Below are 13,854 nucleotides of genomic sequence, written 5' to 3'. Positions count from 1 at the left end.
TTATAGTCAGGTGCGACTTATTTATCCAAATTAATTTGAAATGAACCAAGAGAAAACATTACCATCTAAAGTCGCGAGAGGGTGCTCTATTCTGCCAGAGATGCTGCTCAGTGCTCCTGCAGTCTACACTGAGCAGTATAGAGCGCCCTCTCACGGCTGTAGATGGTAATGTTTTCTCTTGGTTCTTGGGTTTAAATAAATGCGACTTATAACCCAGTGCGACTTATAAATGTTTTTTTCCTTGTCATGACGTAATTTTGGACTGATGCGACTTATACTCAGGTGCAACTTATAATCCAAAAATGTGGTGTGTATATGTGTGTGTGTGTGTGTGTGTGTATATATATATACACACACACACACATATAATATATATATATATATATATATATATTAGAGCCCGACCGATATATCGGCCGGCCGATATTATCGGCCGATATGAGCTTATTGCATTTAAATCGGCATCGGCGTTTATAATGGCCGATGGAACATGAGAAACGGAGTCTCATGCTTTACTCATGTTATGAGTGTTGCATAGTTTACCCACCAGAGGGAGCTCTGCAGCTCCAGAGTTGACAACAGCGCCAGAAATTCACTAGCGAAGAAAGCGATAAGCCAAGCCAGCCACGGAGATTTTTTTTCTGTTTTGACGGTGAGTCTGTCGTTCTTCATGTGAAATGATTTAGTTCATACACTGTATATACAATGATGTGGTAGTTCTAGCTAACGGTCCTATCATTATCACTTATAAATATTCTGTAACATCACTTACAGCCACTAATGCATTGCTATATTAGATTAGCCACGAAGCTAATACCATGTTTATCAGTGGAAGAGTGCGAACGTTAATAAGATGTCAAACTATAACGTTATCGTTTAACTTATTCTAAATATATCTGCAGTGTTTCCCACATAATGACCGGGTAACTGTGGCAGGGGGGCAATGACTAGAAGTTATGTACAGCGTGCCTCGAAAAAAAAACAGCTGTTATGTTATTGAATGAATTCATTAAAAATAGGTCATTGCACTTACATCAAATCACGATATGGACGAATATCTGTAAGTATTAAGCCGGAATAGTATTTTTAAATATGAATCCTGCATGTTCTGCGCGTCTCTGTTAATGAATGGCGCAGAAGCGCCTCTTCATTCATTAAACACACGTAAGCGCGCATTAAGCTCGCGGTGAATTCAGCGTCCGCTGTCTCACTAAATAATCACGTGAACACATGAACAACATCCCCAGAACTGCTCTGACAGTCACTTCATGAGCATTTGACCGTTTGATTTAAGTAAAAACAGCGCCACATCACATACACAGAACTGTAAATGTACGCCAACCCGTCAAAATAAAAGTCCAGTTAAAGGCTGTTGTTCAGCAGAATGTACAAAAGCCTATCATAGACCCGATTACTAAAATATTCGATATTTACAGCCTTATGTTATTCTAACGCTAATATAGCTTCCTTTTTAGCAGGCCCCTTAAATGCTTGCTATTAACTTGATTGAAGGTGGTTCTTCTCAAAATTGACAGCGGTGTGTTCATGACACTAACGTTAACCATTCAACTTCGAGTAGGTGGGTCAGAAATGATTAACCAGAGGGGACATGTAAATAAATGTGAGCTGAACAAGCGCTTTTTTTTATTTATTTTTATTTTTTACAGATTGTTTCAAAGCAGCTTTAAAGACATAACAGGAAAATGTTGTAATATTGTTAAATAGAAGTAGGTAATAGGTAATACCTATTGGTTGACAAATAAAAAAAATATATATTTCTCATTTTTGCCTATGTAGGAGATCCCTGTTTATTATAATTCTAATTCTAATGATGACACGAGTAATGATACATGGTGATATTATTAATACACATGCTTATTCTTTCTCTGTCTCTTTCTGGCCTACAGATACCTGAAAAAGGTGAATGCTGTAGCAGCAAAGTGTGGGACTACTTCTGCAAATACTTTAACTTTAGTATTATAATTTATTTACAGAACACACACAGACTGTTAAAACCAGCTTCAACTGGAAGAAAGTAAAAGTGTTTTTTTGACCATTAAAAAATATATACTTTTGATGTGCAATTGTTTAGTCATTGAGACTATAATCTAAGGCTTTTTTTTTTTACATAATCTCTTCTGGAAAATGGTTTATACAGCCCACATACATAGAACAGGCAGATATTTTGCTATTGAATGTTGTGTAAGTGCAGTATATAGGAAATGGGTCTAATATCCAGTTTATTTTCAAAATCAAAATATCGGCTTATAAATCGGCTCTTTTCGAGTTAATATCGGCATCGGCATCGGCCCCCAAAAATCCATATCGGTCGGGCTCTAATATATATGTATATATATATATATATATATATATATATATATATATATATATATATATATATATATATATACACACACACACACACATTTGAATAATAAAGTTTATTGTTAAATACCTTGCCTCCACTACATAGGTCTATATTTGTTATAATTTTTATTATATATATATATATATATATATATATATATATATATATATATATATATATATATATATATATATATATATATATATATATATAATTATTGTTATTTTTTTATGTAAGCTATACACTGTTTTCTATATACAGTACCAGTCAAAAGTTTGGACAGACAAAGGGCAAGTTTTTGAACATTTGACTATACTGTATTATAATATAACCTATACATAAAGAATAATGACCGATATATCTGTATCTGCCCTTTTTTTAAACTCCCTAATATCGGCATCGGCCCCCAAAAAACCCATATTGGTCGGGCTCTACTTATAATAACATGCACTTATACTTTGAATTAGTAGGCTAAAATTCTCTTTTATCCAATTTAGATAGTGAAGATGGTGAAGAACTCCAAAGGTTCCCCAATCACTCTCTCCATTGGCGATGGGGCCAATGATGTTAGCATGATCCTTGAGGCACATGTGGGCATCGGTTAGTTATGATGCTGAAAATTCAGCTTTGCTATAACAAGAATCTGTCTATACTTTTTTTGGTGTGTAATGTTGCTATTGTGTGTTCAGGTATTAAAGGTAAGGAGGGCCGTCAAGCTGTGAGGAACAGTGACTACGCCATTCCTAAACTCAAGCACTTAAAGAAGCTTTTGCTGGCTCATGGGCATCTGTACTATGTGCGCATTGCGCATCTCGTCCAGTACTTCTTTTATAAGGTATGTCTGGCATCCAGTGGACCGTGTTTCAGTCTGTAAATATAAATGCAGTCGTTTTAGTGAATCCTCTTGAAGTCTGACATTTTTTCTTCTCTCCTGCAGAATCTTTGCTTCATCTTACCTCAGTTCCTGTACCAGTTTTTCTGTGGATGCTCTCAGCAGGTACAGTATGTACAAATAAAGGGCTTTTTAGAAGACTATGTCCCAGCAGGTCCCTCTCCTCTGCTCTTTCCTTTGCAACTTTCCTCTGAATTTCTCTCTCTCTCCCCCCTTCTTTCTTTTGATATATATTACAAGCACAAACTAATAAAAAAAATTCAGTTAGCTTTGGTGTAGTGGTTAGTGCTTATTTGCAGATTTTGCCTTGGCACTCAACTAACTTTATTTTTCCTCCTCAAGTAGAGCTCTTTCACCTCTGCTATTGCCATCATATATATATATATATATATATATATATATATATATATATATATATATATATATATATATATATATATATATATAAATATATAAATAATTATCTCTTAGCAGCTCAGAAGTCTCTGTAATTCCATATAATTGGGTCTTGACCTCACATTTTCCAGCATGCGTTTTGTGTATATATATCTAGTGAACATTACATACGCAGCCACACAGTCAGTTTCCCTCTCTTTGTTGTGTGTATATGTGATCTCCTTAATGTGGTATTAACCTCCCCGGTGCCCCGTCCTTTCCCTCGTTCCCCTTCCCAGCCCCTGTACGACGCAGCCTATCTGACGATGTACAACATCTGCTTCACCTCCATGCCCATTCTGGCCTACAGCCTGCTGGAACAGCACATAGACATCGAGATTCTGCTGGACAACGCCGCCCTCTACAGGTAACACTCTGCACTGCAGCTCTTCTGCTTATTTCATTTGTACCATGCTGTTGCTGATACACACTGTGTTCTTACAGAGAAATAGCCAACAATGCCATGTTACGCTGGCGCCCCTTCCTCTACTGGACAGTTTTAGGAATTTTTCAGGGTCTTCTGTTCTTCTTTGGTGTCCGTTTCTTGTTCAGCAATCCAGCCTTACAGGATAATGGGCAGGTTAGAGATAGTTGTGCTTTTTAATATGCCTGTGAATAAAAAAATTGGGATTGCATTTGATTTGCTCCTTTCTTTTTCAGGTCTTTGGAAATTGGTCTTATGGAACAATTGTTTTTACCGTCCTTGTTTTTACTGTTACATTGAAGGTTGGTGGCTTGGTTGGTCTATAACTATAAAAAGCAACTCAGATCTTCATTTGTCAGAGACTGATTTTTTCCCTCTCTCAGCTGGCACTGGACACACGACACTGGACGTGGATCAACCATTTTGTGATATGGGGCTCTTTGGCTTTCTATGTTTTCTTCAGTTTCTTCTGGGGCGGCATCATATGGTGAGCAAATGTTAAAGTCGGCATGAAACAGAAATCATCCACTGGGGATTTTTTGTGCTGCAGCTCCACTGTTGATCATTTCCAGTCAACTTTTATTGTATAATGACGGTGTCTATCTTTCCTAGGCCGTTTTTGAAGCAGCAGCGTTTGTACTTTGTGTTTGCCAACATGCTGAGTTCAGTGTCTGCCTGGCTGGTTATCATCATCCTCATCCTCCTCAGTCTGCTGCCAGAGATCCTTTTGGTGGTCCTTCGCAAGCCAAGAGGCCCCCATTCACGACAGGTATACCGCTCCCTCCCTTTTCCTTTTTGAATTCTTTTTTTCTACCATATCCATCCGATTCTCTGTTATTCCCCCTGATTTACTTACTCTTCTGTTCTTCTTTCATCTTCCACCGTGTCCTAACCAGGCGTGATGTGACAGTCACATCCAATAAAAAGATATTTCATGTTGTACTTTTATGTGAAGCAGGATTTTGGGACCAGTCTGAGTGACAGGTTTGCACAAAAACTGATTTACATGAAAGAGTGATAGCTTTTATTACTTGTTGCATTATCATCACGTCACACCTGGTTTGGACGCAGACTTAAATTTTTCTTTGAACCCAGCATTACCTCCCTGTCTTTGGTTTATTCATATCGGCCAGATTTTTCCTTTTTTTTTAACCTTTTAACACCTTAAACTTTTTTTTCTTATACTCTCGGTTACATCTGTTTTCTTTACTTCCCCCTCACTCTCATGAATTACACCATTGACTTTTTTCCTAACAGAAATCTTGCCTTGTTTTAAGGCTCTGAATGGTTTGGATTGTTGTGATTGGTCAAACAGACTGGAAGTCAATCAGTCTAATTGTTACGATCACTCTTCTTCGATGTCCTCTCCTTGACTCCTGTAGTTTTTTTCCAGTCTTTCGCTCTTTATTCCATTAGTCAAGCACAAATAGTTCCATCACCCTGTGCTGCTGTGAGTGGCTACCCAACCAGGTAACATGTAACACAGTTAGAATCAATAAACTATAATTAGAGCTCTCCAATCATTTGAATAATTCAGAGGATGTAAGCACACACTGTAGGCAGTCTATGTTGTTGGTAACACTAGTTAAGCAGCCTTTAAGGCCAGAGATGAACATACGGTGCCAATCTGCCCCCTGCCTCCTCACAGGTAGGTGCTGCGACCTTTCCAAGTATGCCACATGTCAATTAAAACCACCAGTGGAGAGAAAATAGAATGTATGGTCATGTTTTAATTAATTGTTTGTGTAGTTTTGTCATTTATTCAGTTGTAAACCTTAATAATAAATGTAGAATTTATAGTCTAATGAACTCCATTGAAAACATGGCCTTTATTGACCAATGTAACTTGTAATATGTCAAATAATAACTTGTGTGTAGAAATTATATCACCAGTTTGTAGGAGAAAAATAATAATAATCTACACATAATTACTCATACATAATTATGAAAATTAAACAACTATATGCTTTAATTTAGAATGTGGTCATAGGTTTGTTAATGTAAATTTTATTATAGATACAAGTGAATCTGATTCATTCAGAATTTACATTCAGTCCTACACTACAGTTTAAAAATATATATATATATTACTGATAGTTTAATATTTATTCTAGAGACCATAAATATCTTGCATGATTTGTGTGCCATGTAGTTTCCATTAGAAAATGTTGTTTGTTTCTAACTCAAAGAAAGCCCAGTCACTCATTTATTCTGAGCTGCTCAACATTCTGCTGAATCAAACAGCACATACTGAAGGTTTCTGGTTACTGAAGCTATATAATATTTACTCTTGTTACTCTATTCCTTAACTTTATTCCCACTTTTTCATTCCCTTGACCTTCTCCTGTCCTCTTTGGTCTCTTGCTCACCTGTGTGCTGTGCCATAGATGAAACGACGGCTTCCTTCCTCTGGAACATCCACTATCTTCATGCTGTCGCAGACTGCTAGCACTCACAGCTTTTCCTGGAGTGACTGAGGTCTCTCTGCCTGCTCCGTTTCTGCTTTTTGTCTCACTGTCCTTGCTCCTTTGGGTTGCCTGCCTGTATCTTCAGTGTCCTGCCTGCTGTCTCTCCACCTGTTTGTCTCTGCTCCTTCTTTGTGAGGGGGTGTTCGCTAGCTAGGTTGTTCTACTCTGGTACAAACATGTTTGTCATGGGTGCTTGGTTCGGATTGTCAGTCAAAATGTGTACCACAGTAGCTTTTTTTTAGTCTTGAGGCATTGTGAGTCGTGGTGGTGGTGGGTGGTCCTCAGTGTGCATCTGTAAGGGCTGCAGGGTATGATGGGGAATCCTTCAGCTGTCTGTTCCCAGTGCCTGCTGTCTCTGCATGCCCAGCCAGGAGAATGCGACACACAAACACATACGGGTTTCCTGCATGCGTGCTCGGCCCAGCCTGCACCGCTCCTCACCCAAACCAATGACTTTCTGGATGCATCAGTGCTGCTTGATTCAGAATGTGGTTTTGTGTGCATGTGAGAGAGAGTGTTTGTCATGTTAGAATTGGGGATTGCACAAATAATGGGATTAATAATAATAATTATTATTATTATATCTTTATTATTTTAAATTAGGTCCCAAATAGGGTACTATAGAATGGCTTTGAGAGTCAAACTCATTAGTCTACACTTATCTCTCTGGGTTATGATTACAATTTTACCTAAATTTTGTATTAAATATGTGATTTACAGTATCGTACAAAAGTTTCAGATTGGTAAGATTTTTCAATGTTTTTTGTAAGAAGTATCTAATGCCCACAAAGACTGGATTTATTTGATGCAAAACAGTAACATTTAAAAAATCTTACAATAGTTTTCTATTGTAGCATATTTTAAAATAGTTTATTCCTTTGATGATAGTAGATGATAGTTTTTCATCAGTGTTTGTCTTCAGTGTCACATGATCCTTCAGAAATCATTCTAATTTTCTCATTTGATGAGCAACAAGCCATTGTTATCATCATCGATGAATAGGAAATCCAAAAGCAGCATTAATTTGAAGTAAAAAATATTTTGTGACATAAGGGCATTTACTGTCACTTCTTGATAAAAGTATTGAATTTTTTATTTATTTTTTACTGAGCCCAGACTTTGGAATGGTAGAGAAGTTATAATCATTTATTTGGCACTTTTTTCCCCAAAAGTACTGAAAGAAGTGTTAATTAAATCATTAAAAAACTGGAATCATTATGTGAAATCGGTGGTTTTCATGGGTTAATATCGTTTGAGTGTTGGCTGACTTTTTTTGTGTGGTCATATTTATAATCTAGTACAACTGAGTAGGATTATGTTTGAAAAAAATGGCCATTATCATTTCTACCATGAAGGATGATCTATATGGAAATTAAAAACGTATTAACATGGCTTCAAATATGAAATCTCATAATTGTAAATATTTTTCAGTGTTTTGTCTTCTTTTTGAAGAAGGATGTACTGTATAGCAGTTTTGTGTTCGGGTGGGTGCGTGTGTGTGTGTCTGTCTGTCTGAGCCATCTTGTCCTAAGTGTCTTTCACCCCCCTCCCACCCTTTTTAGAAAAAGCCAAGTCAGTCGAATGTTGGGGGCAACCAGTCCTCTCAGTCTTCAGCCAGACCCCTGCTCATGAGAACCTTTTCAGACGAGTCCAATCCTGTCATATAAACAGGTACAAGACCCCAGACTTTCTAATCAGAGCCCCAATCGAGTGCCTTACGCTAGTCGTCCACAATGGATTTGTCTCTTAGTCGGTGCAGTTCCTCCCCTTGGGTTCAGTCGGCCCCCTCTGTGGGATGATATTAATTCTGCTGTTGAAATGTCCCTACCTCAGGATGAACTCACATCGGTTGGCTGAAAAGACATTTACAAAATAGACACACCGCAGATCAACTCCCACTCACTTTTTTAGCGCTTGGTATTGCAAAAATATTGTATCCATAAAGATTTAAAAGTCTGTGACTCTACATAATCTTCGTGATTATGTAATGTCATATGTTACCAGGAATTTTGCTATAAAAAAATATGTCTGGAAATTTGTTTTCTCTATTGGATGTTTTTTCTGTAACCCTTCTGTTGGACCTTCACACAAAAAGTATTTAAGTACTAAAATAATAGTCCACAATGCCATACTGTTGACAGTAAGGAATCGAAAATAATGATTTGGTGAATATTTAATGATCCTTTCAGCCTGCCGGGTGAAGCTCCGCCCCTCATTATGTCATGCATGTGCTCCTCAAGTAACCTGTGATTTGGTCCTTATTAACTGACTAAACCAGTCCTCTGTCATGTTCTTCAGGTTAATCTCATCTGGGTTTATTAGTGTGTGAATGACAGCATGAATGTGTGGTTGGTTTTGTGTATTTTGCTCTACTGGGTATTTTGTGTGGTGTGGTAGTTGTTGTGTCTGTAATTTGGAATCTTTTTTGTGTGTGTTTGTTTTGTGATAATGGAAGTCTTTAACCTGCCTAATGGCTATCTAACCTTTGTATGACATTATTTTGGTTTCAGCGGTTGTTTCCCTGCATTAATGCTTTGCATTCTGCATGCTGCTATGCTAGTTTTGCATGTTTATCTATGCCAAAAGCTTCTGGGGTCAGATTGTGACGGTTGTAATTCCTTTTTTGTGAGGCTGTAGATAGGAGGTAATCACCAGAATTAAACTTGCTTTCTGTTCTTCTCAGCGGTCAGAGGATTCCTCGACTGACACATACAGGTAAAGTGCTCAATGTGATCAAAAGGAATGTTCTGGTTTCAACAAAAGTTCATTCTTGAACATCTGCTTTTACCAACAAATTCACCCAAATGAATTACATCGGTAAGGTGTAGCCAAAAAGTACATCTGACAATTCATTGGACAATTTTGACTTTCTAATAGCAGAGATAACACATTTTGAATGGAAAATATAAATCCATTCATAGTTGCTTATGTTTATAAACATTGTTTACATGAAATTTATTTTTCTTACAATTACTTCTGATTATTTCTCTTTTACTCTAAAAATGGAGAAAAGGCCAAATTAAAGGATAAGTTTACAGATTTTTAACAGGCTTTGTATTGTAAATCTACACATTAAACATCTGCAGTCTTACCTATGGACTGTCTGGTCAGCAGAGAGGAGGTGGCCAAATAAAAAGTGAATTACAGGTGTTTAAGTTTTTGTCAAAAGGGAATGCCACACCCCCTTTTCTCTCGCTATGTAGAACAGATTTCAGAAAATGTTTCTCCTTTCTACTCCTTTCTACACAGCCCAGTTTTATTAAAAGCCCAAATCGGCAGCTATCAATTGTAGTGAGTGACAGCATGTCTGACGTTGAGTACTTGAAATCCAGAACATTTCTTAAACCAGAAGTGAATCATTCCTGACCACCAGATCCTCCTCTGATTAGGATGGTTCTTTGGTGCATATGAGATTGATTTGTTTTAGGGTTGGTGTTGTGTACTGCTTTATCTGGGTTTATGTGGTTATTTTTGATGAATCAATCAAATAAGAGCTGCATTTAAAAACGGGTGTTACTAACTGTTGCTAATCATGTCTTTCCTATTCAGCCGTTAAATACATGTCTACACGTGTGCTAAAGAGTTTTGTGTGGTGATGTTTTTGTACACCGCAGATGGCTGCTGTCACACCTCTCTCCTACAAGCATCTGAACGAGCTCTACTGATGGCCATGGACAGCCTTGGGTTAAGACTTCTGACCGGACCCTCACACCTGCCAGGGTTGCTGCACTTCTTCCTGCCTGTTTAAATGAAACATGACAATGGAACCAATTTAAACAGCTTTTCTGTTACATCTTATACTAAAGCCTTCCATTCCAGCATGATTCCACAAGAACTATGTTTTCACACTGTTTTCAGCCCTGCCCTACTGCCAGACTCTCATGTTCAACCCTACCGGGATGAATGTGTCTCTGGCTAAGTGGTCAGTAGCGCTCGACTGCTACAGAATGTACCAACATCCTTATTGGTTCTCTTGCATGCCTGACCCAAAAAAGTCCCATAAATGCCACTCTCCATACTTTGTAGGTAGAAAGTTGTGATCACAATCCCAAATCGTAGTTTAGAGTTTTGTGATATGTAGCTGTTCGAGATCCCTAAATGTGAGCTCTCTCTAAGATGCTGCACTGCGGGTCCTGACCCTATGGGTATAAAAGCTGCCTTTCAACAACTTGCTGTTTGTTCAACCACATGGAGTTCTGGGATATCCCTCGGAACCCAACAACTCTGTATGTATGCGTACGTGTGTGTGAGAAAATGAAAATCAATTTCAGATTTTCTTCTTATAATGTATTGTCAAAGTCTTTCGATGTTACTCTTTGTTGAAACGGGGATCAGTTTACAGTTGGGTTACAAATTGTACTAGTGAAAAAAAAAAAGTGTGGAAAATGTTGCTTGATGCCAAAAAAAAAAAAAGATAGAGAGGGACTTGAGGACGGCTCTCTTCAGTTTTTCCTCGAGGATGAATTATCCATTGTTACAACATATTTTAGGATTGGTTCTCAATGCAAAGTTAGTAGCATATTTCAGAGTGAGTCCGAGCTAAGCATCCAATCACTGTTGAGCCATTAATGACATGTATATTGAATGTGTCAGCTTTATATACCAGGCCAGTACTCCAAAACACACGTTCACGTGCACACTTTTCACTTTCGAGGAAACTGAATGAATCGTTTATGAATCGTTTAGGAGCTTAGATTGATGAAATAGTAGCTTTGGATCTGATGCTTATTGAAAGTCATGTCTGCCCTCTAGTGTTTGGACAGCTTGTAATCTTCATTCTACTTTCTTCACTTCTGAATACATTCCATTTGTACGTGCCATAATTTCAAACACTTTTTAGATTATAATTGAATTATTTGTGTTTCTATTTGACATATTTATTGTACATTGTAATTATTCTCACAGATGTTGTATTTTTGTCAGAGGTAATTCTTTCTCTTCTTTAATCATCATCAGCTTGTTCCAACAGATTTTTTTATTTTATTTTTTTTAGCCTGTGCAATCCGCTGTTGAACAGATTGGGTTTTTATATCCAGACCCTGTAGACCAGCAGCTCTGGGCTTTTTCTCTGATCAAAGATCAGTCCTATAGACCCTCTCTTAATATATGGTGTGAATGCAGCCGAAGTCTCTGATTCCCTTTAAAATGTATGATCTATTCCGTACTTCTTTCTGCTTGTAGCCCAAAATGGGTGTTAAAAGAGCCACTACCTGGCATGTTCTCAAATCGGGCACATTTTTGTTATGTATCTCCTAAAATAATGCCATATGAAAGATGCCCCATTCCTGCTTCAGCTATCTTAAAGAGTATGTGGATTATTCAAAGGAAAGTGGTGTGTGTTAGACCTCTGACTGTGTCATGATGCTAAGCATCTTAAGCTCAGCTCCCAATCTTGGGCCGGGCTTAATCCAGCTGTATCACAGCCCTGCGTAACCGCCAGGCCTTCTTTTAATTTCTGATTACATAATGAATTAGCTTTCCAGAAAAATTATATCAGAGATCTATTTACATTTCAGCTAGACGGGAGAGCCCAGTTGGTTTGATGTTTCGTTGTAAACATTAGTCCAACGTGAGCCAATTTTTGTTTTTCTCATTGCATGTGTGACTACTAATGCCACCACTGGACTGAACCCTGGAGAACACATACACACACCGAGACGGGTGTCCATGTGTTTGTTCAGCTCAGTTTGGGAGGGGAAAACAGAATTTGCCTGCAATGTTTGACATTTCCAAACAGACCTTTAAATTACTTCAGAGATGCTATTTTCAAAGCTTATAATAATTCTTTGGATTCTGATGTTGTTTGATATATATATATATATATATATATATATATATATATATATATATATATATATATATATATATATATATATATATATATATATACACGATTGTATTTTTAATGAAACTTTGTGAGCCACTTTTTGTAAGAAAAAAAAAACATCAAAAAAAAAAAAAAAAAGGCTGAGAAAGGTGGCCTGATTGTGGAGCACGAGGCAGGGCTCAGGTGCGTTGCTGTGAAATGAATCAGGCACTAGCACGGTCAGCCCTGCTTCCTCCATCCTGTCCCTCAGGCTCCAGCTGATCTGAATGTACCTCTCAAGACCAGTCTGTTTCAAACATTTTTCTTCAATAAAAGCTGTTTTGAAAGAATACATTTGAGTCTGAAGTTTATATGATTTTTTTCTAAACCATGTAGCAATGTTATACATGCACTTTATAAGGGCTTCAGAGTAACTAAAACAGCATCATAATATTTGTATGTTTAAAAATGAATTTGTCACACTATAGGACTATAAGTTGTTTTGTTGTTTTTAATCTTTCTGTTTGTTGGTCTATTATTTTGTGCAATAAATGTTAAGCTATGTTTACTTTATCTTAATATAAATAATAGTAAAGATATGTTCATACATGTCTAAAATCTTCATGAGTAAACAATGAAGTTCATAATAATGATAACAAAAACAATACTAGCAGCTAAATGCTCACCATGGTTGTATTTATTTGATATAAAGTACAGTAAAAAAAAAAAATATTTTGTTGTGTTGGCAAAGTTAAGTTTCCAGCAGCCATTACGCCTGTCTTCAGTGTCACATAATCCTTCTGAAATCATTCTAAAATGCTGATTTTCAATGTTGAGAACGGTTGTGCTCCTTACTATTGTTGTGGAAACTGATACACTACCATTAAAAATGTTGGATTAAATTGATCTGGATGCTTTTATTTAATTTTATAATCAAAGAATCTAAACAGTTTTCAACATTAATAATGGTATGGGATATGAGATATGGAAATCTCATTTTATAATAATTTCTGAAGGATCTTGTGACGCTGAAGACTTATCTTAATTATTCCAAACATATAATAATAACAACACTTGCCCATGGTATTTTTCTGGTATTGTCCTTTATTTGTCTTCAGATGTTAGACTTAGTCTCTCCAAATCTGTCCAACAATTGCAGAGCATGTGCATACTGAATAAAGTCTGCAATGCCCTATGTTATTTCAAACCAACAGTGTCTTGTGGGTATATGATGCGGTTGTAGATGCATATTTAGTGTGTTCTTTGACAACAATGCTTCTTATTCATGTAGCTGTTTGTCTTTGTGCAATTTTCCCACACGTCATACTTTTCTGTATTGTGAACAATGAAACCCCTTAGTCTAGAAAGAAAAAATAGTTTTGCTGTCAATAGTGATATTCAGAACAGTCTGCCTGTGTGTGTGTGTGTGTGTGTGTGTAAGAGTAATAAGGGTGAGAATGT

The 13,854-nt window shown here is 37.0% G+C and overlaps 1 protein-coding gene across 4 annotated transcripts in view; it reads left to right on the top strand.

Annotated features, from left to right (window-relative positions):
* Positions 1-12,745, top strand: part of atp11c (ATPase phospholipid transporting 11C) — a 72,433-nt gene extending 59,688 nt beyond the window's left edge. Inside the window, exons 21-31 of one of the 4 annotated variants that reach the window (XM_052575300.1) lie at positions 2,866-2,968; positions 3,058-3,203; positions 3,306-3,365; positions 3,935-4,062; positions 4,140-4,275; positions 4,356-4,421; positions 4,503-4,606; positions 4,732-4,888; positions 8,150-8,258; positions 9,271-9,302; positions 10,202-12,745. In XM_052575300.1, coding sequence (XP_052431260.1) covers positions 2,866-2,968; positions 3,058-3,203; positions 3,306-3,365; positions 3,935-4,062; positions 4,140-4,275; positions 4,356-4,421; positions 4,503-4,606; positions 4,732-4,888; positions 8,150-8,254 — 1,005 coding nt within the window. In that variant the 3' untranslated portion in view covers positions 8,255-8,258; positions 9,271-9,302; positions 10,202-12,745. The remainder of the gene's footprint in view (positions 1-2,865; positions 2,969-3,057; positions 3,204-3,305; positions 3,366-3,934; positions 4,063-4,139; positions 4,276-4,355; positions 4,422-4,502; positions 4,607-4,731; positions 4,889-8,149; positions 8,259-9,270; positions 9,303-10,201) is intronic. The other 3 variants (XM_052575302.1, XM_052575301.1, XM_052575303.1) reach the window with 3 other exon arrangements.
* Positions 12,746-13,854: the final 1,109 nt, after the last annotated feature.

The sequence above is a fragment of the Carassius gibelio genome, chromosome B14 (genome assembly GCF_023724105.1).
Source record: "Carassius gibelio isolate Cgi1373 ecotype wild population from Czech Republic chromosome B14, carGib1.2-hapl.c, whole genome shotgun sequence".
Lineage (NCBI taxonomy): Eukaryota > Metazoa > Chordata > Actinopteri > Cypriniformes > Cyprinidae > Carassius > Carassius gibelio.
The sequence above is the reverse complement of the archived record's forward strand: the minus strand, read 5'-3'. Positions and strand labels throughout refer to the sequence as shown.